General features: G+C 36.9%; 2 protein-coding genes across 6 annotated transcripts; one reads left to right on the top strand and one right to left on the bottom strand.

Moving 5' to 3' along the window:
* The first annotated feature begins 16,277 nt into the window (after nucleotides 1-16,277).
* Nucleotides 16,278-19,456, top strand: LOC110651411 (uncharacterized). 5 transcript variants are annotated; one of them, XR_002494176.2, is made up of 5 exons: nucleotides 16,278-16,433; nucleotides 17,249-17,395; nucleotides 17,517-17,810; nucleotides 18,230-18,958; nucleotides 19,209-19,456. XR_002494176.2 is itself a non-coding variant. In XM_021806751.2 (5 exons), the coding sequence occupies exons 2-5, from the start codon at nucleotides 17,171-17,173 to the stop codon at nucleotides 18,875-18,877; spliced, it is 1,092 nt and encodes a 363-aa protein (XP_021662443.2). In that variant the 5' UTR covers nucleotides 16,298-16,433; nucleotides 17,084-17,170; the 3' UTR covers nucleotides 18,878-19,058. The 5 variants fall into 5 exon arrangements, 4 of the variants coding, with proteins under 4 accessions (XP_021662441.2, XP_021662443.2, XP_021662445.2 ...); XM_021806751.2 differs by lacking the exon at nucleotides 19,209-19,456 and adding an exon at nucleotides 17,084-17,173 and having other exon boundaries at nucleotides 16,298-16,433; nucleotides 18,230-19,058; XM_021806753.2 differs by lacking the exon at nucleotides 19,209-19,456 and adding an exon at nucleotides 17,089-17,173 and having other exon boundaries at nucleotides 16,358-16,433; nucleotides 18,230-19,058.
* Nucleotides 19,457-19,745: 289 nt separating this feature from the next.
* On the bottom strand, nucleotides 19,746-23,713 carry LOC110646262 (replication protein A 70 kDa DNA-binding subunit E). Its single transcript, XM_021799665.2, has 2 exons — nucleotides 23,255-23,713; nucleotides 19,746-22,459 (listed from the first exon to the last, which is right to left on the bottom strand). Exons 1-2 carry the CDS (start codon nucleotides 23,536-23,538, stop codon nucleotides 20,125-20,127), a joined length of 2,619 nt encoding a protein of 872 aa, XP_021655357.2. The 5' UTR covers nucleotides 23,539-23,713; the 3' UTR covers nucleotides 19,746-20,124.
* Nucleotides 23,714-24,493: the final 780 nt, after the last annotated feature.

Here is a 24,493-nt window from a genome sequence, read left to right on the forward strand (position 1 = left end):
TGGTCATGGGCCAAGTCTTGCAACTCCTTTTCCATTAATCATCGCCTTCAGATCTTGTTAAGTACACTTCATCAGGGAAGAACTTCATGTGTCAGGGTTAGACTTGCTTTGTAAGTTGATTTTAATTTCCTGCAATTCACATTTCCCTCATCAACCTCTGGTTCCTTGATCTAAGTTGATTTTAATTTCATGCAATTTACATTTCATCATCAACCTCTGGTTCCTTGATCTAAGTTGATTTTAATTTCATGCAATTTAAATTTCTTGTTATCAACCTCTGGTTCCTTGATCTAAGTTGATTTTAATTTCATGCAATTTAAATTTCCTGTCATCAACCTCTGGTTCCTTGATCTAAGTTGATTTTAATTTGATGCACTTTACATTTCCGCCATCAACCTCTCGTTCCTTGATCTAAGTTGATTTTAATTTCATGCAATTTAAATTTCTTGTTATCAACCTCCGTTCCTTGATCTAAGTTGATTTTAATTTCATGCAATTTAAATTTCCGCTATCAACCTCTCGTTCCTTGATCTAAGTTGATTTTAATTTCATGCAATTTACATTTCCCGCTATCAACCTCTCGTTCCTTGATCTAAGTTGATTTTAATTTCATGCAATTTACATGTCCCGCTATCAACCTCTCGTTCCTTGATCTAAGTTGTTTTTAAATTTCATGCAATTTACATTTCTTGCTATCAACCTCTGGTTCCTTGATCTAAGTTGATTTTAATTTCATGCAATTTAAGTTTTCTGTTATCAACCTCTGGTTCCTTGATCTAAGTTGATTTTAATTTTCTAGTACGTCGACTTCTGTTAACAATTTCTATGTCATTAGTTCCCTAATTTCAAACACTTAATCGTCCAAAATATGAGTCTGAATCTTTACATAATTCCCACACGGAAATTTCTTTCCTTTAATAGAAATTATGTAAAGAGGGGCAGCTGTCGACACCATATTTTGGCCGATCCCCAAAATCAACAAGACTTTGAAACCGATCCTCAAAGACTAGGTCTCCTGGCCACCAATGACATTTCCGATTTCTCTTCATTTTTCTTTACCAGATGACCATATTTCCGAACTCTCCTTAAAAGGAATTGAATCAATGCTAAGACCTAACATTCGTTAAAGCCCTGCCGATCTCTCAAATCATTTACCGATCTCTCAAACTCACCGAATTTCCGACTGCTGGTATATCCTCGATCTCGTTGATAAATGAAGTGAACTAGCATTAGATTTTTTACCAGTTTTACTGCCGATCTCTCGGAAGATTAAGAGCTAAGGTTTTGTTTCAGTTTAACGAGGGTTCCGATCTTAAGTTTTCAAGTTAAATTTTCAATTTTAATCAAGTCCCGTTCAACATTTCTTCCCACCGATCTCATGCTTATGGTGCTTTCTGATCTCTTATACTTAGATTAATAATTGCATTTAAGTTCTTGTCTTGCTGTGCTCACACAATCAAATACTCAGACAAACAATGGTTTAAAATTTTCCGATCACAACCCTTCATTGAACAAAGAGGCATTCCATTTCATTTCATAATTTTTACAAGTTATTCTACTGGGGATCACCCCACTGATTTACATTCTGCTCACTCTCTCTCTCACCCTCGGCTTCCTCCTCACCGCCCTCATCGTTGCCCTCAGAGCTGTCGGCCATCCAGGAGAAGTCCTCTTCAGGGTAGCGCTTCTAGAGTTCGGCCAAGAGGTCCTTGTGAGCATTCACATAGGCTCCGGCTATCCCTGTCACCATCTCTTCGTCTTTCTCCTTAAGCTCCTCATCCTTCGCCTTAAGCTCCTCGTCTTTCTCCTTGAGTTCCTCTATAAGTTGAGCGACTGAGCGCTTCATGGCGTGAAGCGCTGGACTTCCCAAGAGCACGGTCCTCTCACCAAAATATGATTCTGCTCGCCACTGTCTTCATGGAACTTTGCCCGCCCTCGACTTGAGATATATAATCCCGAGCGGATGAGAGTTGGGATCGGAGGGAAGCCACTTCTCATTCTTCTTCCCGATCTCCTTACCTGCACGAATCTTTTCCCAACCATGGTCCGTTCACCAGACACTCTACGTTTAGGCTCATGGATCGAGTCAAGATATCATCGAGACCATTCCGGGATAGCCTGTCCCGATCCTCCTGAAAGAAGATGGTAGACCCCAGGACTTTGGCAAAATCGGGTTCTCTTAACACCCGGCTATTCTTCAAGGAGTCGATCAAGATTTGAGTGCCACGAGAAGAGGTCCTCCTAAGCTTGAGTAGGCCCCCTTCTCGTGCTTGGAACAATTGGGAGAGGTGGAGGTCGCTCTTCCGTCTAGGAGGAGATCGGACAGCTTCGAGGTCGGACCCAAGGTTGAGGCGGTCTCTTTGTATCTCCTGTGCTCATGACCGGTGTTTGAAGTCGTTCAACGCTTCATCTCCTTTATCTTCCAGAGATCTCTCTTCCTTCTTCCGCTTCCTAGAACCTCACCACCCGCCATACCGCACAAAGAAAAGGTTAGTGAGATCGCTAAGGTCGTGAGAACCGAGATATAGAAAATACCAATGCCGAGGTCAGAGAGCGGAAGTTCGCGGTCTTGGCCGGTGAGCAATTGAATAGTCCAATGGTGCAGCTAGGCAGTCACCGCATCCAAACAAGAATACTTTTGGGTGGCGGCCTGACTCTTCAGATCCATCACTATTAAACTTTCCTCCCGACTCGTGGTAATGTGCTTGAAGCAAGGGCCCCGTACCACCAGCCACGAGGAAGTCCTCAAAGCGGCTCGGATCTTTGCTCCTCGTAATGAAGAAACGGTTCTTCCAATTCTTAAGGGATGAGGGCAGATCGAAAAGAGCCCGCAATGAGGCTTCTCTGAAAGAACCAGTGTTCGTCATCCTTTCGGCGAAGTTAGTCTGCAGGCATTTCGGCGAACACCTTAGCCGTATGTCCGATTCCCTTAGCTCGGCATAGACCTCTAAGGCTACCAAGATCCGCCACGAGTTGGGGTGAATTTGAACAATGTATGCTCGGTGAAGTTTAACGACATCCTTATAGAAATCGTCAGAGGGAACCTCGCACCGCCTTTAACTGCTTCCTCGACACCATAACCATGTCATTCTCTTCAAAGGAGTGATCGACACGAAGATCGCCGTGGCACTAGATTAGCTCGCATTTAATCAGCCGAATGTTATATTCTTGGCTAAACGATTGCAGATCGGATTCTCGAAGAACCGATCGTAGCTGCCTATAGGGAGAGTCTTCTCCTCAAGAAGGTGCGAGCCTTGATGGTATGACCCGCCCCGAGTTGGAGCGGAGGCCCCGGAGGTTCTTGTTGAACGCTTGGCCCGATCGCTTCTTCTTCATCGACGAAGACCACGAACCGAATGGAAGGAGGGCTCGCCGCCTCGACCTTCTGCACCGCTCATTTTCAAAAGAAACAAAGAATTTAAACTAAAAGAGGATCAAAGCCCTTACCGAGTCCGACGGCGCTAAGAACTTGAGAAAACGAGAGAACTTCGAAGTTGTGAGCAGGGGATTGAAAATGGAATGAGAGAACAATTGGCTAACCCTCCCACCCCTATTTATACTAGTCCGAGCATTTAATGCTCGTGAGGTTCTAGGCAGCGCATCGATTGGTGGGACTCGACAGCTATTCTGACACTTCTCTCAAATATCCGAATGTTCAGAGATCGGTTAATTGAGATCGCATAATAAGGCATTTTGAATAAGATCGCTTAAGTGTCATTCAGGTAAAGAACCAGATCGGATAACCACATTAGAGATCAGAAAAATAATCAATGCAAAAATAATAAGATGATAACCGATAAAATAAAGTCTTTATTTTCAAAAGATCGGATTACATCATTTGGGCGATCTCTAGGGATCGGATTACACTAACATTGGATCACATCATTTCTGTGATCTCTAGAGATCGGATTGCATTGAAAATAAAATACATCATTTGGGCGATCTCCGGGGATCGGACTACAATAAAGGTCTAACTACATCATTTGGGCGATCTCTAGAGATCTGTTTACATTTTAGGATTACATCATTTGGGAGATCTCTAGAGACCGGTGGAACATCCTATCTAAAAGGCCTATGTCAAAGCCTAGTCTCGTGGCTGAATCAAAAGACATGTTTGACCAGGAGACCGGCTGTTGACATCGGATAGATGTGCAGCTCAGATGGGGTGACTATGACTCCCATGAAGATGAGAGACATCGTCACCGATGTTACCACCCGAAACCGACTACCGTCGAACACCCAATGTGGAGGAAAACCGCTGTCGGAACACTCAATGTGATGAGAAACCGAATGAACTCAGTTGAGCGACTCGAGATCGGTACAACCAAGGTCCGCAATACAGATCGATCAAATCCAGTCCTCTCACCATCGTCAGTTAAGGTCATTCGATCACCGGGATCGTAAATTTTCAGTCGGTGAGTAAAGAAGTCCATCAGAAAAAGATCAAAGCCACAGTTATAGCCAGAACTTCCACCGGAGCAGCTAGAACAGGGAAAGTAAGAAAGGAAGAGAGGAAAATCAGATGAAAGAAATGTCTCTGTCGACAGGAGTATATATAGGGGAAAATGAGCATTTATTGCTGAGCAGAAAACGAAGCGAACGCTTCGGGAATCGAGGGACAATTAATACTTTGACCAGACCGACTGAAGAAGGGAAAAGATCTAATAGTAGATCTAAGGTGGGAGACCAGCATGAAAGGTCGGAAAGAACATGTGAAAGAGATCGAAAGAGGAGGGATCGGTAGGCAAAAAGAATAAGACAAATTCCAATAACCGCCGCCGTAATCGTGAGCCAAGGTAGTTAAGGCGTTGCAGGCGAGATCTCACCGCACGCCTAAGAATCGCCCGCAATGTCGACAGTGCCGTGGTATGTCATGACACCTCAGACATCCCAATCTCCACCGTTGATCCCACTTGTAAGGACAAACCCGAACCCTTAGATCAAGAGAGAAGACGACACACTGGTTTTTCGCTCTTAGCCCCTGGATCGTTAGGACAAGGAAATTTGGGACCGCTGATGGAAAGAAGAAAAGGACAAATATTATGAAGAGTGATCCCAACCATTCATTTTGATTCTCTTTAATTCCCGAACCTCCGATCATGTCCTTCAAATCTCGACCCTCCATCTCCTCAAATAAATCCCGACCCTTCACGAAGAGCACCCGATTCCTATAAATACCGCATAAAAACTGCTCAAGGACGGAAAAAAATAGACAAGAGGTCATATTATAGCAGAGGAACTCTGAAATTTCATTTAGTTTGCTACTCGCTACTTAGAAGTGTCAATCAAAAGACTTTTGAAACTAGTTTTCCAAGTGTTTTTCTTGAAAAGATTCTCGAATCTGGAACTCTACATTTCCAGCTTGTTCATTATCCGGTCACACTCTCACTTTCTCGCTTTTATCATCTCTCGCTTTCATTGTCCAAGCTCAACTTCATTCCACTCGGTTCTTTTCATCTTGATCCGATCGCATTTTAGCTAAGCACCCTCCAGTCACGAGAACACCACCCTCGTGCCAATCACTCGCTGCCTTGTCACTATTTGACACCCCATAGTTATTTTAGTAGATTTGGCTCTCATGGTAAGAGCTCATACTACTGATTTATTAAGTGCTTACATTTACTTTCTGCATTTTCTTTGTTCTTCTCACATCTGTGACTTTCTACTTTTGCACAAACGATCCCCAAAGAATGTTACTGTAAGAGCTCATATCACTGTTTTATCGAGTGTCTGCATTTACTTTCCGCATTTTCTGTGTTCTTCTTACATCTGCAACTTTCTTCAAGACTATTTTTGCACAAACAATCCCCAAAGAATGACACTCCCAAATCATCTATTTAGTGATCAGTTCATTTTTATTAATCTTCATCTTTTTTGAAAGCAAGTTTTCTAACTCCTATTAGTATGTAAGTGGTTGGGTAAACGTAGGTAACTGCAACTTAGGGGTCTCTTTAAAAGAGAGAACATGAATAACACGTCAGAAGATAGCCAAACTATTAGGCCGACGTAAACAGCAATTCGACAAAGATGTCATAAAGTGGAATAAGACCAAAGTAAACGAAACAGAGTAGATCGGTCATTAATAGATATTGGTAAAATGAACGCATGGAAGGTCGGTAAATCAAGTCTAGTTTTCCCTATCTAGTCAAATGCTATCGAGAAGCCTTATCCTCAAAGATCTTAGAACGCCGTAATCCTTAGCTTTAGGTTCTTATGTCATGTAGTTGAAATTAAAAATCCGAGATCGGAGAAATCCCTTCCGTGCTCTGTTAACTGAAATAGATCGGTAGTGTGTTCTTATGCTGTCTCAATCCAAAATTTGAATAAACGTAAATAGAGATCGGAGGAGAGTTCTTATCCGGTCTCCCTTCAAAATTTTAATAAACATTAAATAGGGATCGGAGGAAAGTTCTTATCCGGTCTCAACTCAAAACATTAATAAATAACTCTAAAGGAGATCGGAGGAGGGTTCTTATCCGGTCTCCCCTCAAAATTTTAATAAATAACTTAAAAGAGATCAGAGGAGGGTTCTTATCTGGTCTCCCCTCAAAATTTTAATAAACAACTTAAAAGAGATCGGAGGAGAGTTCTTATCCGATTCTCACACCCGTTCACTAAGGTTGTCTCATTTACTTATGTATCTGGGTGATCCAAATTTAGTGAAAAATCAAATATTCCTTTTACCAAAAGGATTAACATTGCCGTCTAAGCCCTCCTAACTAATTTATAAAGGACGCAGAATTAAATCTACTTACCCTTATTAAGGGACGAGGTGGGGTGCCTAACACCTTCCCCACCCGTTTACGGACCCCGAACTTAGAATCTCTGTTTTGAAGTGGTTTCATTTTTAATTTAACTTCTCAAATGGTTTTCTTTAGTTTCCCTCAAAACTAAGGTGGCGACTCCTCACTTTTTCCCACTTCGGTGAGTGATCATCCAAGCGACCGCAAAATTTATTGCGACAGAGATTAATTAATTAAATAATTTATATTTGATATAAATTGATTTAAAGAGGAGAAATTATAATTTTGGGTTGAGAACTCAAATTAAAAAGTAAAGGGCAAGTTGGTCTTTTCACATGGTGACATGTGGCACCATGAGATAGTGACACATGGCACCATATGATCTTGCCACTTGTCTTCCTATGATGGAAGACCACATATCATGATTTAAATGGAGCTTGATACTTGGCTTCATAGGATTAAATCAAATAATAACAAGATGGGATCTTGTGATGACATGTGACAAGGGAGTTAGGGTTTGACCTAAGTATATAAAAAAAAGTTATAAAGAAAAATCAGTTACCTCTCTCTTTTCTCTTATGTTGGATGGCAACATGCTCTCTTCCTCTCCTCTTCAATTTTTCAATTGATTCAAGGGAAGAACTTTGATTTCCTCTTGAGTTAAAATTATTAGAAAGTGTTTCTAACTCTCAATACATTCATACAACCTTCACAAAGCATAAATCCCATCTTAAAATTAGTTGACAAGGCTTGAGAAGCCAATCTAAGGGCTGCCATTGCAACTTTGGTGTGTGTTTGTGGTGGACAAACTAGAGGGACAACATCTGGGGTCCTAAGAACATCCTGAATTTGCATCAATTGTGCATCAAGAGGTTAGTACCTAAAAATCCCTCTTTTAGTTAGGGTTTAATTGAATTAAATGTTAATTCACAATCTTTAATGGCAAATAAAATTTTAAGGCATGCTAAAATATGTTTTGGTATGCAATTGGGCATTGAAAATTGATTAGAATCATAAGACACTTGGTATGGTGCATATAACCTTAGAAATAATTTTTGAAATTCAAGGTTCTAATGCCCTTTAATCCATGCTTCCACTCCTTCCATTGGTATCAAAGCCACTATATTTGCCATTAAGATTGTTTATGATGCTTAATTGTGTGATTGGATCAAATTTGGATTAATTTGAAGCTGTTTGGGTGCTCAAGAGGGTCAGCTTGGGCAAGATACAAGCCCCAAGGGTGTGTTTAGTTTTTGGGCCCTTTATACAATTATTGTATATCTTAAGGCCCATAATTAAGCTCATACCTAATTAAATTATTTAATTAGGAATTTTAATCATACAATTAATTTTTTCAAAATTGTTTTCAAGGTATTAAATTTGGAAAAAGGTTTCTAAATTTAAAATTATTTGAATGAGATTCAAATTTAATTTTGGTTGAATATGTGATATTCAATTTAATTTTTTAGTATGTATATTTTATTTAATTGTTAAATTTTAATATGCATGATGGATGATCATGGACAATAAAATATCAATGTGATTGGATTTATTTCTTTTATTTTTCTTTGGGATGTAAAATAATTAATTTTATTTTAGTGGCATGTATTATAAATGTTATAATTTCATTTATTTGAGGACTTTAAAGTCTATATTCTTATAAACTCGCCTTGGTATACTAAGGATTACAATGTAATTGGATTACAAGAAGAATAAGGAGGTCAAGAGCATCAGTGGGACCAATGAGAGGAAATCAAGATCAAGGATTGATTATGTACTCCTTCAACAACTCTTGTAAAATGAATGAATGAAATACACCTAGAAATACCCTGATTCAATTCTTGGAGGCTCAGAATTGAATCCCTTAGAAAGTCCATGATCATACTATATTATTTATTTATCCATGTATGCATGAGATGTGTATGAATGTATGCAAGTATATGATATATGTGATATATATATATGCCAATTGGATAATGTGCAAAGTGAGACCATAATAGTAATTAAGTCGACCACAAAATCTTCCAAACAAATGATTAAGTTGGAAATGGTATAATTAAGGTAATTATATCATGGCCCTCCATTGAAGCAATTATTTTAAAAAATTTTAAATACTTGCATGTGATGCATTTATTTAAAAGATTTTCTTAAGAATAATTGTTAAGCATAAGATGTTGTAAATATATAAATAGTTGGTGGCCAATAATGGATGTGCCTGAGGACATTAAAATTATTTGCATGTTTACTGGCTCAATGGGATCAACTTAACTGATGCAAGATAAATCAATAATGGATGTGCCTGAGATTTTGAGCATTAGGAGCTAAATAAATGATTGAACCTCATATGAGATGTGATGGGTAAGGAGTTGCTCACTTATAGTTTATTGTGATTCCAATAATGGATGTGCCTGAGGATGATCAATAAGACTATAAGAATTCAATCACCCACTAGAAATCCATCCAACTAGGATTTTTGTTTCCTACTTTGGAAGTGTAGGATTCGCCAAGTTAGTGGGAGGACCAATTTGATTAAAAGACCATAATCATTTTGGTTAATTAATTGATACATTTACTAATTAATCTAGTTATTTTCTGCAGTTAATTTTTTTTTATAATAATGAGCACACAACAACCACCACCATTCAATATCATTGCGAGCATACTTGATCACAATAGGTTGACGGGACTTAATCTTTCTGATTGGCTCAGAAATTTAAAACTTGTCCTGAACCTAGAACGTATTGGATATATTTTAGACTCAAAGGTTTCTGGTCCCTTACCTCCAGAGGCCACTCAAGAGGAACTAGACACTTTGGACAAGTGGAAGGAGCATGATATGAGAGCTAAATGTTACATGCTTGCTTCTATGACTAATGAGTTACAAAAGCAGCATGAAAATATGCAGAATGCAAGCGAGATCCTCCTTCACCTGCAAGAGTTGTATGGTGAGCATAGTAGGAATGCTAGGTATGAGATATCTAGATAGCTATTCCGCATGAGGATATCTAAGGGACATAATGTAGGAGATCATGTCCACAAGATGATTCGGCTTATTGAGCAGCTGGAACATCTTGATTTTCATATATATTTCCAACTGCAGACGGATCTGATCCGTCAGTCCCTGCTTGAGTCATTTGAGAATTTTGTGACAAATTTTCATATAACAAAGCAAGAGTGTACTTTGGCTGGGTTGCTTAACGTGCTGGTTATTGCCCAAAAGAATATGCCGGGCAATAAAGGAAAAGAGGTGGCTTTGATTGCATCTTCTTCTTCTGTTGGAAAGTCCAAAAGGAAGAAGGGTAATAAGAATAAGAAACCTCAAATTCTTGGACCTTCCAAGAAGATAGCCAAACATAAGGGCAAGACTAAAGCTAACAAAGGCAAGGGAAAGTATTTTCACTGCTAGAAGGATGGGCACTGGAAAAGGAATTACCAAGAGTATCTTGCTTCTTTGAAGGACAAGAATGATAAACCTTCAGAATGTATGTATGTGTCTTGTTATTTAGATTCTGATGATGCTCATAGTTCATCTCCAGCTTAGGTTTTAGATACTAGTGCTAGTTCTCACATTACTTTTGATATGCAGGAACTAGCAAGTAGTAGCAGCTTGCAGTTATAAGATATTAGACTCCGGTTTGGCAATAGCTCAACTGTTAAAGCTTTAGCCATAGGATCTAAATCTTTATACATGTATGGACATGTTTTATATTTAAATAATATTTTATATGTACCTGATGCTTTTAAGAACATTATTTCTATATCTAGTTTGACTAGAAATGGCTATGAATTTCAGTTCACAAATGATGTTTGCAATATTTATTTTGGAAATAAATATGTTGGCTCGGGTTATATGCATGATGGACTTTATTATTTAGATAATAATGTTAAATACAACTCTAATGCAAGCAATCTAAATGAATGTAATGCCATGATGAAAATCAACTCAAGTTCAAAATATATTTGGTACTTAAGATTAGGTCATGTTGCAGAAGATAGAATTGCAAAGCTGGAGAAAATGGGGATTTTATCCTCATTGAGTTCTGAACCCACTCCAACTTGTGAATCCTGCCATCAAGGCAAAATGACTAGATCACCTTTTGTTGAATAAGGGTTAAGAGCTGAAAATATTTTGGAATTGATACATAGTGATGTATGTGGCCCATATAAGGAAATGGCTAGAGGCGATTTTCATTACTTTATTATCTTTACTGATGATAAATCAAGGTTTGGGTATTTGTATTTGATGAAATACAAACATGAATCCTTTGAAAAGTTCAAAGAATTTAAATGTGAAGTAGAAAATCAAACAGGAAAAAGTATTAAAACTCTTCGATCAGATCATGGAAGTGAATACTTAAGTACTGAATTTGATGAATACTTGAAAGAGCATAACATTATCTCCCAGCTGACTCCTCTAGGAACGCCATAATTAAATGGTGTGTCTGAAAGGAGAAATCATACCCTATTAGATATGGTACACAGTATGATGAGCTATACTGATATGCCAGTCTCCTTTTGGAGATTTGCATTAGAATCAGCTTTATACATCCTGAATAGGATTCCATCAAAGTCAGTCTCTTCCACACCTTATGAGATATGGCATGGAAGAAAATCAAGTCTTAAACATGTTAAGATTTGGGGTTGTCTAGCTTATGTTAAAAAGCTGAACACTGATAAATTGAAAACCAGATCAGAAAAAGGTCGATTTGTTGGATATCTAAAAGAAAGTTTTGGATATTATTTTTATTTGCCTACATCACAAAAGGTTGTGGTAAGCAGAGATGTCATATTTCTTGAACAATAGTTTATTCAAGAATGTGGCAAAAGAAGGCAAATAGAGTTAGAATTGGAGAATTTTGACCAACCAATAAATCAAATGGATATAGATCCATCTAGTCAACCTACACCTATTGATGAAACATCTACAGTAATTCCTCGCAGATTGACCAGGATATCTCACCCACCAGAGAGATATAGTTTTCTTCATAAAAATGAACAAGAATTGTTTACTCATGAAGAAATAGATCATGGAGATGATCCTCTTACCTATGAAGAAGCTATATCAGATATAGACTCTTCAAAATGGATTGAAACTATGAAATCCGAAATTGATTCCATGCATAAGAACTAAGTTTGGGACCTTGTTGACCCACCTGAAGGTATTATACCGATAAGGAATAAATGGGTTTTCAAGAAGAAAATTAGTTCTGATGGAAAGGTAAAGACCTATAAAGCAAGGCTAGTTGCGAAAGGGTTTCGCCAAAAGCAAGGAATCGACTATGAGGAGACTTTCTCGCCTGTTGCCATGCTTAAATCAATTAGGATTTTATTAGCAATAACTGCATACTATGATTATGAGATTTGGCAAATGGATGTCAAAACAACTTTTCTCAATGGAAATATTGATGAAAATATTTTCATGGAACAACCTAGAGGTTTTGAATCCCAAGATGGTTCCAAGGTATGCAAGCTAAAACGATCCATTTATGGGTTGAAACAAGCTTCGAGGAGTTAGAACATCCATTTTGATGAAGTCATTAAATCATCTGGTTTTATAAAAAATATGAATAAGCCATGTGTATATAAGAAGGTTAGTGAGAGTGTTGTCACTTTCCTTGTTTTATATGTAGATGACATTTTATTGATAGGCAATGACATAGGTATGTTGACAACTGTCAAGGTATGGTTGTCAAATACATTCTCCATGAAAGACTTAGGGGAGGCAACCTATATTCTTGGAATTCGCATCTATAGAGATAGAGCGAAAAGAATAATTAGTTTATCCCAAAGTCTATACTTGGAAAAGGTATTAAAGAGGTTTAACATGCTTGATTCCAAGAGAGGATTGTTACCAGTAAGACATGGTTCCACCTTTCTAAAGAGATATCTCCAAAGACACCAGAAGAAAGAAATAAAATGGCCAAGATTCCATATACTTCAGCTATTACAAGTTTAATATATGCAATATTGTGTACTAGGCCGAATATCGCATATGCTGTTAGTTTGACTAGCAGGTTTCAATCCAACCCAGGTTTGGAATACTAGATAGCTGTCAAGAATATCCTTAAGTACTTGAGAAGAACTAAAGATTTATTCTTGAATTATGGAGTTGGTGACTTGCAATTGGATGGTTATACTGATTCTGATTTTCAATCAGATATCGATAATAGAAAGTCTACCTCTGGGTTTGTGTTCATTTGTAATGGAGGTGCAGTCAGTTGGAAGAGTTCCAAATAGAGTATGACTGCTGATTCCACTACAGAGGCTGAGTACATTGCTGCATCAAATGCTGCAAAAGAAGCTATTTGGATGAAGAAGTTCATGACAGAACTTACAGTAGTTCCTTCCATTGAGTCAGCAGTTCCTCTCTACTATGACAACAATGGAGCGGTCATACAAGCTAAGGAACCACGGTCTCACCAGAAATCCAAACACATAGAAAGACGCTACCACATTATCAGAGAGATAGTTGGGCGAGGCGATGTAGCCATGTAGAAAATAGCATCAGCCGAAAATCCAGCTGATCCATTCACAAAGCCTATATCACAAACTCAGTTAGACCAACATCTTGAGAAGATGGGTCTAAGATATTGTAATGAATGGCTCTAGTGCTAGTGGGAGATTGTTAGTAGTATGCTCTAGAGCATATCATTTTATATGTATCTTGTATATATTTTATTAATAAAAAGGCATTTTCACTTTTTGGTTTACATAAACTATTTATGTTTAATTGAAAAGGTCCATTGATATTTTGTTAGAAATCCTATTCTTAAGTTGTTAAGAATATGAGTGACAGTATTTCTAGCACAAAGTATCATAAACCAGTTCACAATCGATAATACTTCACAAAGGACATGACTTATCCAAAAAAATTGTAATCATGTTTGTTTCCAAGGTATTTATATGAGATATAAATAAAGTGGAGTGGTGAGTCTCATGCCACAAAACAAACATGATAGGCACTTATACATGATAAGTAGGCCGAACCAGTGACGCATATGACAAGCACATGGAGTTTACTCTTGTTAATGCATTGTCATATATCATATCAGTGCATATAATCTTTAGACCTGAGATAACACAATTATCTTGTATATAAGTGGTTTGAGTTTGATACTGCTTTCATACTTGTACTGTGTATAGGTATATGGGCATGTGTTGGATCCTACTAGTTATATATGAAGATAGGTGTTGATCAAGATGGAATCCGTTACCCTAAGTAAATAGGGATAAAATCCTATGTTCATTTAATTGTTCTTGATGTTTCAAGTTTCTGGCCAGGATAGACAAATTTAGTTAGAAAAGAGTTTCTGACAAGAAAATCTAATTAATCAAGAACTGGAATTAAAAGAGAACATAATGTTCATAGCAAATGGGGTTTGACATTAACTATGACTCCAGCTCGAATTGGGATTTTGTAACGGAGAGATTCTAGTGCATGGTAACATATGATTAAAGGTTCATTTAAGGTATTCCTTATTACTGATTGGGTGGCCATGGCATACTATGCTAGGTGTCAACCATGGTCTATGAGATGTCTGAAATGATTTAGAGAAATCATTTACGGTAAGAAAGAATTCTAATGATATTAAGAGTTAATATCATTTCTCATTGCCAATAAGTAATGAGCCTAGTAAGTCACACATCTGCACAAGCTAATCACCATTTAAAATGTGATTTAATTAATTATTTAAAGAGTTTAATTAATTAATTAAAGAGGTTTGATTTGCAATAAGATTACAAAGTCCCTAGCATGACTTGAAACCACATCTAGGTTATTGGATGTATAGTATAAATTAAATTTGTATTTAATTTGATTAAATATGAATTTAATTATGAGAAATTAATTAATTAAATAATTTATATTTGATATAAATTGATTTAAAGAGGAGAAATTATAATTTTGAGTTGAGAACTCAAATTAAAAAGTAAAGAGCAAATTGGTCTTTTCATATGGTGACATATGGCACCATGAGATGGTGACATATGGCACCATGAGATGGTGACACATGGCACTATATGATCTTTTCACTTGTCTTCCTACGATGGAAGACCACATATCATGATTTAAATGGAGCTTGACACTTGGCTTCATAGGATTAAATCAAATAATAACAAGATGGGATCTTGTGATGATATGTAGCAAGGGAGTTAGGGTTTGACCTAAGTATATAAAGAAAAGTTATAAAGAAAAATCAGCCACTTCTCTCTTTTCTCTTATGTTGGACGGCAACATGCTCTCTTCCTCTCCTCTTCAATTTCTCAATTGATTCAAGGGAAAAACTTTGATTTCCTCTTGAATTAAAATTATAAGAAAGTGTTTCTAACTCTCAATACATTCATACAACCTTCACAAAGCATAAATCTCATCTCAAAATTAGTTGACAAGGCTTGAGAAGCCAATCTAGGGGCTGCCATTGCAACTTTGGTGTGTGCTTATGGTGGACAAACTAGAGAGACAATATTTAGAGTCTTAAGAACATCCTGGATTTGCATCAATTGTGCATCAAGAGGTTAGTACCTAAAAATACCTCTTTTAGTTAGGGTTTAATTGAATTAAATGTTAATTCACAATCTTTAATGGCAAATGAAATTTTAATGCATGCCAAAATATGTTTTGGTATGTAATTGGGCATTGGAAATTGATTAGGATCATAAGACACTTGGTATGGTGCATGTAACTTTAAAAATAATTTTTGAAATTCAAGGTTCTAATGCCCTTTAATCCACGCTTCCACTCCTTCATCGAGCTCATGAAATAATTGAAAAATGAAAAGACTATTCCGCAGTTCCTCCACACTCAATCCTTTCACCAGACTCCTATGTGATGCCATTTGATTTTCCATAGCAAAAAAATTGATAGGCTTGTTTGTGGGAAAACGTCCCACCAATATCCAATGAGCACCCTCTGTAAACTCCTCCTTTTCAAACTCATCAAGATCCAAAATAACTTCTGGATGCCCACTATGGACATATTCTCGCAGGCCTCCTCTATCAAGCTATCAGAAAGGTGAGGATGATCCATAGGAAAATATGAGAAGAAATAAGACCAAAACAAGAAAAACTCGTCAAAAGAAACAAGAGAAAACCTTCATGTCATAGAGACAAGACCTCACAATATTATCAATAATTTTTCATTTAACAGCTAATCAAACGATTATTTTCTCAATTGACTTGCATAAATCAACAGAAGATAATGACAATTGACTGATAAATTATATATTTTTAAGTTAATTGCTTTAATACGTGATATTCATTTAGAAGTTTATATATATATATATATATATATATATATATATATATATATATTAATTAATTCATATATACAAATTATTAGATAATAAAAACAAAATCAATATTTAATATTTTTTTTAATCTAAATTTTTAAAAATTATTATTTTTATATTTTTATTTATATATTGATTAATTAACATCTTTTATTATATAACGTATTAATTAATCACTTTAACACGTGCCATTTATTTGTAAGTTTATGCATATTCTTCGACTTTAATGTGCATTCATATATTTGATTTCCCAATAATGTCTAAAGACTCTAAAGTCCCAAGGGGAATAAGTAGCCACAAATTTAAAGGCCCATCAAAACCTAAAATACCCACATCGTCCCGCATTCCTGTTTGTGTCCAGTGTCCACCACGCGTCTTTTTGCACTTGTCCGCTCTTCACGAGGTAATTTTATTCTTGCTCATTCCCATTTGCTCAATTTTCATTTCATGAATTGTTTTCTATGATTTTTCCTCTTCTTAATTTCATTCACTAATGGGTTTCTTTGTTTATTTGTGGTTTTCTCGTTGTGGGATTGATAATTGTAGCGAATTGTTTGTGCTGATTTCATTTTTGATTTCATTTTTCTTTGAATTCTATCTCTGTGGCCTTACTTCAGTTTTATAGAATTTGCAATTCTACTCATTTAGCCTCATATTAATTCCCCTTTTTCTTAGATCAAGAAGAAATTGCTGGATTTCATGTGTATTTGTTTGTTTTTGGTTTGTTACTCTGTGAATATTTATGAATTCTGGGACATTCAAAGGAGTGTAGATAGATCATTTTTTATCCCCAATCGATGATCATTTTTTTATCCCCAAAAAAGAAAAATTATTAGATGGCCGTGTTCCTGCATAATTCTATTTGAATGAATCTTAATGACTATTGATAATTGTTAGATAAAGTATCAACTAAACATACCTTTTCCTGAATTATTTGGAGTTTATTGTAATCATTTCTGCTGACTGAATATAATTCATTTGAGAGCTTTATACATTCTTATTGAATATTAACACTTGGATCAATCCTCATGTTGGTTTGTGCTTTTTATGTAGGTTAGTGTTGAGCGTGTCAATATTTTGCTGCTGACCCTTTTTTGGTTTTGCAATTATAATTCTACTGCAACTATTAGCTGATTCTATATGGTATTATATTTCTTTTATTTTCACAATTTCTATTAACTACTCAAATTGTATTCATTAAATTTGAGTGTACAACAGGAAGCAATGGATTTTTTGTTCAAGGGAGTAAATGAAGACACATCTGATTTTCTATTTGATGAGAAGAACGTTCAGAGATGCCCATTTCTTCGGAACATCAACAAGCCAACTAGCTTTTCACTATTTTCAGTGAATTTTCCCAGTCCTGTAAGTTGTTGCTCTCTGTCATTAGCACTTTTTGCCTTTTAGTCTGTCTAGTTTTGCGCTAACCTTCAATTATTATAGTTGGTTCCGTACCTGATCTTGATGTGTTCTATTGTTTCTCTAGGTGAGGGGAGCCAAAGGTCCAATATTTGAAGATGGTCCTAATTTTGATATGGCATTTAAGCTGTTTCATGGGAAAGATGGGGTTGTTCCGCTCTCAAACAGGTCTAATTTCCGTAATGACATTTTGGAACATGACTCTACACCCCACTTCAACCCCTTAGCAGCAAAAGCTGCCACTATTAGTTTATCTGCATTTGGTCAAGGTGGACCATTTGGCTTTGGTTCCTTCAATGATAAGCGGAAGAATCAGAAGAAGAAATCTGACTCCACCAACAAAAATGATCCATCTTCTCAGGTAGATGCACATTCTTCACCATTCAAGTTAACTTTTTGCAATGAGGGAAATATTTTGAACCCAAACAGGTTTGATTGGGGGGAGAGGGAAATGTTTTCAAAAGATGGCCTTTGTTAAGATGCCTTTGGTTAAATATCACTATGAGCACATTTAATTCAGGGAATGAACCCTTTGTTTGAAAGATTTCACTTTCTTTGACTGTTTTTTTCCGGTGACTTTACCTATAAGATACTTTTCTGACTGAATATATAACTTCTCAATGTACTGGAAATGGTTTGTTTGCATATTCAGTGACAAAATGTACCAGCAGACATTTATCCAATTGCTCAGCAAAATTGAAAAGTTTATTCTTCATGTTCAATTTAAACTGATAATTTTTCATGTTTCTAATTATGATATGCTTTGTTTTCATCCTCCAGAAAGGAAATACCTCAAAACATGAGGCACTGGGAAATGAGTGGTTAGAAACAGGAAACTGTCCAATTGCTAAATCTTATAGAGCTGTTAGTCGCGTACTACCACTTGTGGCATCAACTTTTCAATTGCCACCTGGTGTGAAGCTTAGATGTCCACCTGCTGTAGTTGCTGCAAGGGCTGCCCTTGCACAGACTGCCCTCGTTAAAACCTTGCGACCGCAGCCACTACCTGCGAAGATGTTTGTCATTGCTCTCTTGGGCATGGCAGCAAATGTTCCCTTGGGCGTGTGGAAGGAACATACTAAGAAGTTTTCACTATCATGGTTTGCTGCAGTGCATGCAGCCGTGCCCTTCATAGCTATGCTTAGGAAGTCTGTTGTGATGCCCAAAACTGCTATGGCACTGACTATTGGAGCTTCTATCCTGGGGCAGGTTATTGGTTCTAGAGCTGAGAGGCACCGTCTCAAAGCAGCAGCTGAAAGGAATAGCATAGCAGCACAGACAGCAATTGCTGCTGCATTGGCAGGGTATAGTTCGACCCAGGTTGGTAGCATTACAGGTGGTCACTGTGGTACAGAAGGGATGACATGGGATCCACTCTATATCAAGGCTGCTGGACCCACATCTTCATCAAATGATGTGTGTTGCTAGCATCACAAGCTGCAACTAGAGATTGAAATAAAACTTACATACGGTATCAATAGCTGGTGATGGTTAAATCTGCAGTTCGGTGTATCCTTATGGACTGTGTTCCTTATGCTTATATAACAAGTTGTGTTAATAATGATCAAACTCAGTTCTCATGCAGAATGCATTTTGCGTATGAAATAAATGTGTTCATGAAATTTTTAATCTCTCTAGCAGTGTATTAGAATATATTTTTGTGAAGTTTACTTAAAGTTCAGAAAGAGAATCTCACCTACAATTCTGTTTATCAGTAATGGTTAAAGTTGCATTCCTAGCTACTGAGTTGAGAACACAGAGAAGATAGAGCAATGGCCATCTCTAGCCGACTTATGGAAGTCCCAGGAAGAAAAAGAAGAGAAGAAATGATAGACAAAGGAGGGAATAAACATTAGGACCAAGAGATTTGGCGAATGTCGTCGTGTGAATGTGTGATCCCAATATACATTTGTGTATGTGTGAACCCAATTTACATTTTGAAAGCCTTTAATAATTGCAAATAAATTGGTTGAATGATAAATGAAAGAACCGTATGTATCACCATGATATTGACAGGAAGAAAAAAGAAAAGCAAAGCAGCTTCTACGAGGAATCCCATTGATCCCAATGATTCCACGTTCCAACAGCTTCTCATTTATAATCTAACGCGAAAGGAAAGGACATATGGGTAAAATCTAATGAAACGTTGATGTAGGAACAAAGTAAATTTAGAAATAAACAAAATAAGCATAGACACATCAATGTTAAGGCTTCTGTTATCCTCTAGTTTGTGGAAGACAATGCAACGATGCTTGCAAAGAGACCGCACACGTACAACGGCATTTTCTACTCAGTATGAACACTAACAGAGATTATACGAGCATAATTACTTTGGTAAAACAAAACCCAGTTCGAGAAACTACAATCTGCAATCCGAATGCACAACATGATAAAGGAAATATTTGAAAAGGATAAGCAATGTTGGGGAAGGAACCAAAAAAATAAAATAAAAAAAATAAAAGATCAACTTCGAGACAGATAGAGTAGCTTTGACCCATAGCATTCTTTGCACGGTATTAAACTATAAAAGATGCTATTTATGGCCCCAAAATTCTGTACACAGAGATCACAATCCCTCACCCAAACGCCAAATTCAAAACTAGAAGCACTATCCATTACATCTCACAAAGCAGGCACCTTATTTTACATACTTCTGCCTTATCTTCCCAGGGACTTTAGAAACCACTAAACTGTGGCTTTGAAATACCCCCAAACCTTCCAGAGGAAATGGCAGTGCTACCATAAGCTGGAGGAACAGCACTTGACCCAGGGCAGTCCCTTGCCCAATGCCCAGTTTGATGGCATTTATAGCATTCACCTACAGCACCGCGACCACCACCATTGGCCATAGAAGATGCATTATTGGCATACGCCCCTCTCATAGGCTGCCTGGGAGCATTCATGATGCTAGGGCAATTTGATGAGGTATGACTGGTAGCACCACAGCTGTTACAAGAAGAATTAGCTGTAGGAAACCTTGAACTATACTGGTTTCCGTAATGACCCACTTCATTAGGCAGTGAACCAAAATCTCTAGCGGTATAACTGTTGTTCCCACCTTGATTAGATCCCAGTGGTCCACCTTGTCTGCCACTACTTTCAATACCAGTGTTGCTTGCCCCCGAGAGAGGATAAATTGACTCAGTTTTAGAGGCAAAAGGAGCAGAGTTTCCTGATTTGAACTTTTCCATCATCTCCAGAAGAAATTTGGACTGGGATGAGTGATTCACCTTTTCTGCTCTTACCACAGTGGACTTTACACGCTGTTCATCACTGAATGTCTCCTCCTTCACTTTCAACTTGAATAAAAATTTACTAAATAGAACTTGCCGAATAATTTTAGAAAAAGTCTCATCATCTTGTTCTTCATATTTCAAGAAGTATAGTTGTTTTGCAGATATACCCATTATCTCTTCACCACTCTCTTGAAATGCAGTCACCCATGTAATGCCAGAATGATCCTGTATTTGAAACTGGAGTATGTACCTGTAGTCACATTCATCCATAGACTGATCGCACTTCTCACACCTCCACTTCCCATCTCCATTATTTGTTACCTTCTTGTTGCATGGTCGGTCACCAGACATGAGGGGGCAAGCTGTATAGCAGAAATTGTCAGCCTTAATGAATATCACAGTTGCACTGACAGTAATCCAATCTGGCTTCTCAGAAGTCCCTAGCCTCTCATCCTTAATTTGAGAAATGGTTTTTGGAACATCTATCCTACCCACACCTGACATTTCCCTTGAAATAGACAGGGAAGGCATGTTTCTCCCTTCCTTTTCAAACCATTCCTTCAGCCTGCAAGCCTCTGGAAAATCAGGATCTATAAATAGCTGACTGGTGGAGATAGTTCCAACTGCCTTCCCATTAAAATCACTCACCCTACCAGATTTAACAGCTAGAACAGGGAAACCACCTGAGTCACACATATTCTGCAGCCTTTGTCCTTCTGCATTGCAGAAATTTCCCCATAATGTTAATTCAACACTTCGGCCCGACATATCTTTCAGCTGGAGGGCTCTCTTCTGAGTTTCTGTACCATTTTTCCTCATTATTGAAGATGAAGGAGTAATAGAAGAAACCATACCAATTATATCCACAACACTGTTATTATCCAAGTCCTCAATTTCACTTATAGAACGGAAATGAAATTGCTGCCTTGGAATTGCACTGTCATCCTCAAAACACGGTTGAACGATTGAAGTGCTCTCCAGAAAAATTTCTAGATCATTGCGAAGGTGGTTGAAATTCTTTTGAGCAGGTTTTAGATTTCCCCTGGAAATTAAATAAACTTTCCCAGCTTCAATCTGGTGATAAAATTGGTCAGCCACAGCATTAAAGCAGGTTACTCTAATTTCTCCTCCATCAGAATCAAGAAGATCAAAAGAGAACACTTTTCCATCACCACGGGGATTATTATAGTGCCTAAGCTCTCCTTTTGCTGTCACCCTTGCCTTGATTGTCCACCTACCCTGATATGGATTGAGTGCTGAAATTGGCATTATCCTAGGGGGAGCTTCATTCTTAGCCACTGGTCCTCTATTAGAGTACATTGGAGGTGGCTGTTGATATGCTGAGCGAGAGGCATAGGAATAAGTGCTAGGAGTCTGCGAAATTTCTGGTCTAGGGTTGCGAAAACTTGTGTGCTGATCACTGTATAAACCATTAATTGGAGCTGATCCAGGGAGCCCAGTACCAGGTTCTGCTTTCGGATGAGACGGAGGTACATTTGGTGCCCCATGTCTTCCTGAGTCAAAATTGATGGAATGAGAACTACCATGCAACTGATTCATTCTAGGGCTTTGTAGAGATGCCCCAGCCAAATTTGGGTTTTCAACCACCCCACCAACAATTGAACTACTACCAAATGATTGAGGATTTGCAGGGTTTTTAACTGGTTGTTCAGCAGAGGATTGTGAAGGGCCCAAAGATTTTTGTGCTGACACAGGATGTCCTATGAGAGCACATTCTTCAACTATCACAACCAATTCCAGGATGATTATAATCCTGCTTTCAATAAAGATAGAAAATCATAATGTTAACCACAAGAATGTTAAAGAGCACTAAACAATAAACAAACAATTAATGGGCCCAACAATCAAAGAACTAGCGGAGTAGTGTGATGAAACTGATACTCAGAGAGATCCTCTTTTTGTTAAACAAATCATTAACATTTAACAGTTAAAACTAAAAAATGGACCTCTGAGTTATTTATTTAATTTTTTTTTGGGGTGCTGCCCAAAAATGAAGGTCTGAAAAAGTAGATGTCAAAAAAGAAATATTCTGATAAAAATCATTCATAACATCACCATGACTTGTAAAGTCATTTGTAATAGAGATAACAAATCCGTATCATGAGCAACAGAGGCCTAGAATTTTTCCACATCTAATGGGTGAAACTGAAACTCCAAACCACTTTTCATTCACTCACCATGAAACATCCAAGAAAACTTCTTGAACCAACATACTAATTCATTCTTCTGTTAAATAATTACTTCATAGCTCCTTAAGGTATCCAAATAATATGTCTTCTTATTTTACTTGTGCACACAAACACATGCAATATTTATATTCATGCCCCGCCAGAAATTTCACCAAAAATAATCACATATATGAGATTGACCCTGATTGTTAAATTGCCTGCATGACTTTGAGATAGGAAAAACTTCTATAGGCCCTTAAAATTCCTTCTCAGAATACTTAATTAAATACTTCAATAATAGAATTCGTTCCCATTACTTTTGGTTACTCACACACACACACACACAAAGAAAGACACAAAAGAATATGGGGAAAGCTTACATGCGGCCTTGAACAGTGGTGCAAGTGTACTGAATCAACTGGACAATAGAACCAGGGCGCAAGTTTCCATCTTTAACCAAATGGTTAATCTGAGTCCCCAACATGGCTTGCTGCAAGTGAGACCCATCTGAAAGCACTAGGCGGAACCGGTCACTCTGCTGGGGCTGCTTGGTTTGCACCTGCTTCAGCTCCGTCACCTGCAGCGTTGGCTTCAATTCCGCCGCCGTTGCCCCTCCGCTCGTTATCTTCGCGATCGCTCCCTCCGTCAGATTGATCGTCGCCATTCAGTACTCCCGAGAGTGCGGGAAATTGAGCGTTTGGAGTGCGAGAAATTTGACGAATCAAGAGAAATTTTAACGGGTAAATAGGAAAATTTTGGCGTTAGAAAAGTGTTTGATTGGAAGGAGAGGTTTAGTGTGGATTTAAAAAACCCTAGCTGAGAGAAACCTAAAGAGCCCGCCAGGATTTTGAGAGGGAAACGCCCGCGTTTTGCATATTTTTATTTTTTAAATAAATTATTAATTAGTTCTAACTATTTAATCGTTGTTTTTTCAAATATATTATTAGTCCTTATATTTTATTTTTATTAAATTATTTAATTTTTTTATTAATTAATAGTAATTAAATTATTATTTAATTTTTTTTATTTTATTAAAATTAATTAATTAATATTTATATTTTAAAAATAATATATTATTTAATCTTATTATTTAATTCAACGATTAATAAAATTATCTTAATTCACACCCTCTTATTTAATCTTATAATTATTTTTTATATCTAAATTATCTTAATTCTTTTCCATTTATTTCTCACTTATTCTTCTTTATTTTTCTCTCTATATTTTTCTTCTCATTTATACTCACACTCTTCTTCCTTTCATTCTTTCTTTGTTTTTAATCGATTAAAAAAATTGATATCAACTATCTACACAAAAAAGTTATTTAATTCCTTTAAACTTATAAAGAGTTCAGAAAATTTATTTTTTAGTAAAAAAAACATAAAAATGATTCTAAGGAATTAAAAATTATAAAAATATATATATATATATATAAATTTAGATTTAGTCTCTACATAGTAAATTTTTTTATTTTTATTGAAGATTATATTTTTAAAAAATTTGTATTTTTTAAAATACATAGAAGTGCTAATTAATTTTACTAAAATAAAAAGATTAAATAATAATATTTTTTAATTTAAAAATTAATTAATTAATTTCTTTAAAATAGAAGGGCTAAA

The sequence above is a fragment of the Hevea brasiliensis genome, chromosome 18 (genome assembly GCF_030052815.1).
Source record: "Hevea brasiliensis isolate MT/VB/25A 57/8 chromosome 18, ASM3005281v1, whole genome shotgun sequence".
Lineage (NCBI taxonomy): Eukaryota > Viridiplantae > Streptophyta > Magnoliopsida > Malpighiales > Euphorbiaceae > Hevea > Hevea brasiliensis.

Bases quoted from the DNA above. Each gene is read 5' to 3' on its own strand.
- LOC110651411 (XM_021806749.2), top strand. From the start codon at position 16,287: ATGTCTAAAGACTCTAAAGTCCCAAGGGGAATAAGTAGCCACAAATTT. The intron at 16,434-17,248 runs GTAATTTTATTC...AGTGTACAACAG, and splicing joins ACTTGTCCGCTCTTCACGAG to GAAGCAATGGATTTTTTGTT. The intron at 17,811-18,229 runs GTAGATGCACAT...TTCATCCTCCAG, and splicing joins AAAATGATCCATCTTCTCAG to AAAGGAAATACCTCAAAACA.
- LOC110646262 (XM_021799665.2), bottom strand. From the start codon at position 23,538: ATGGCGACGATCAATCTGACGGAGGGAGCGATCGCGAAGATAACGAGC. The intron at 22,460-23,254 runs GTAAGCTTTCCC...TATTGAAAGCAG, and splicing joins ACCACTGTTCAAGGCCGCAT to GATTATAATCATCCTGGAAT.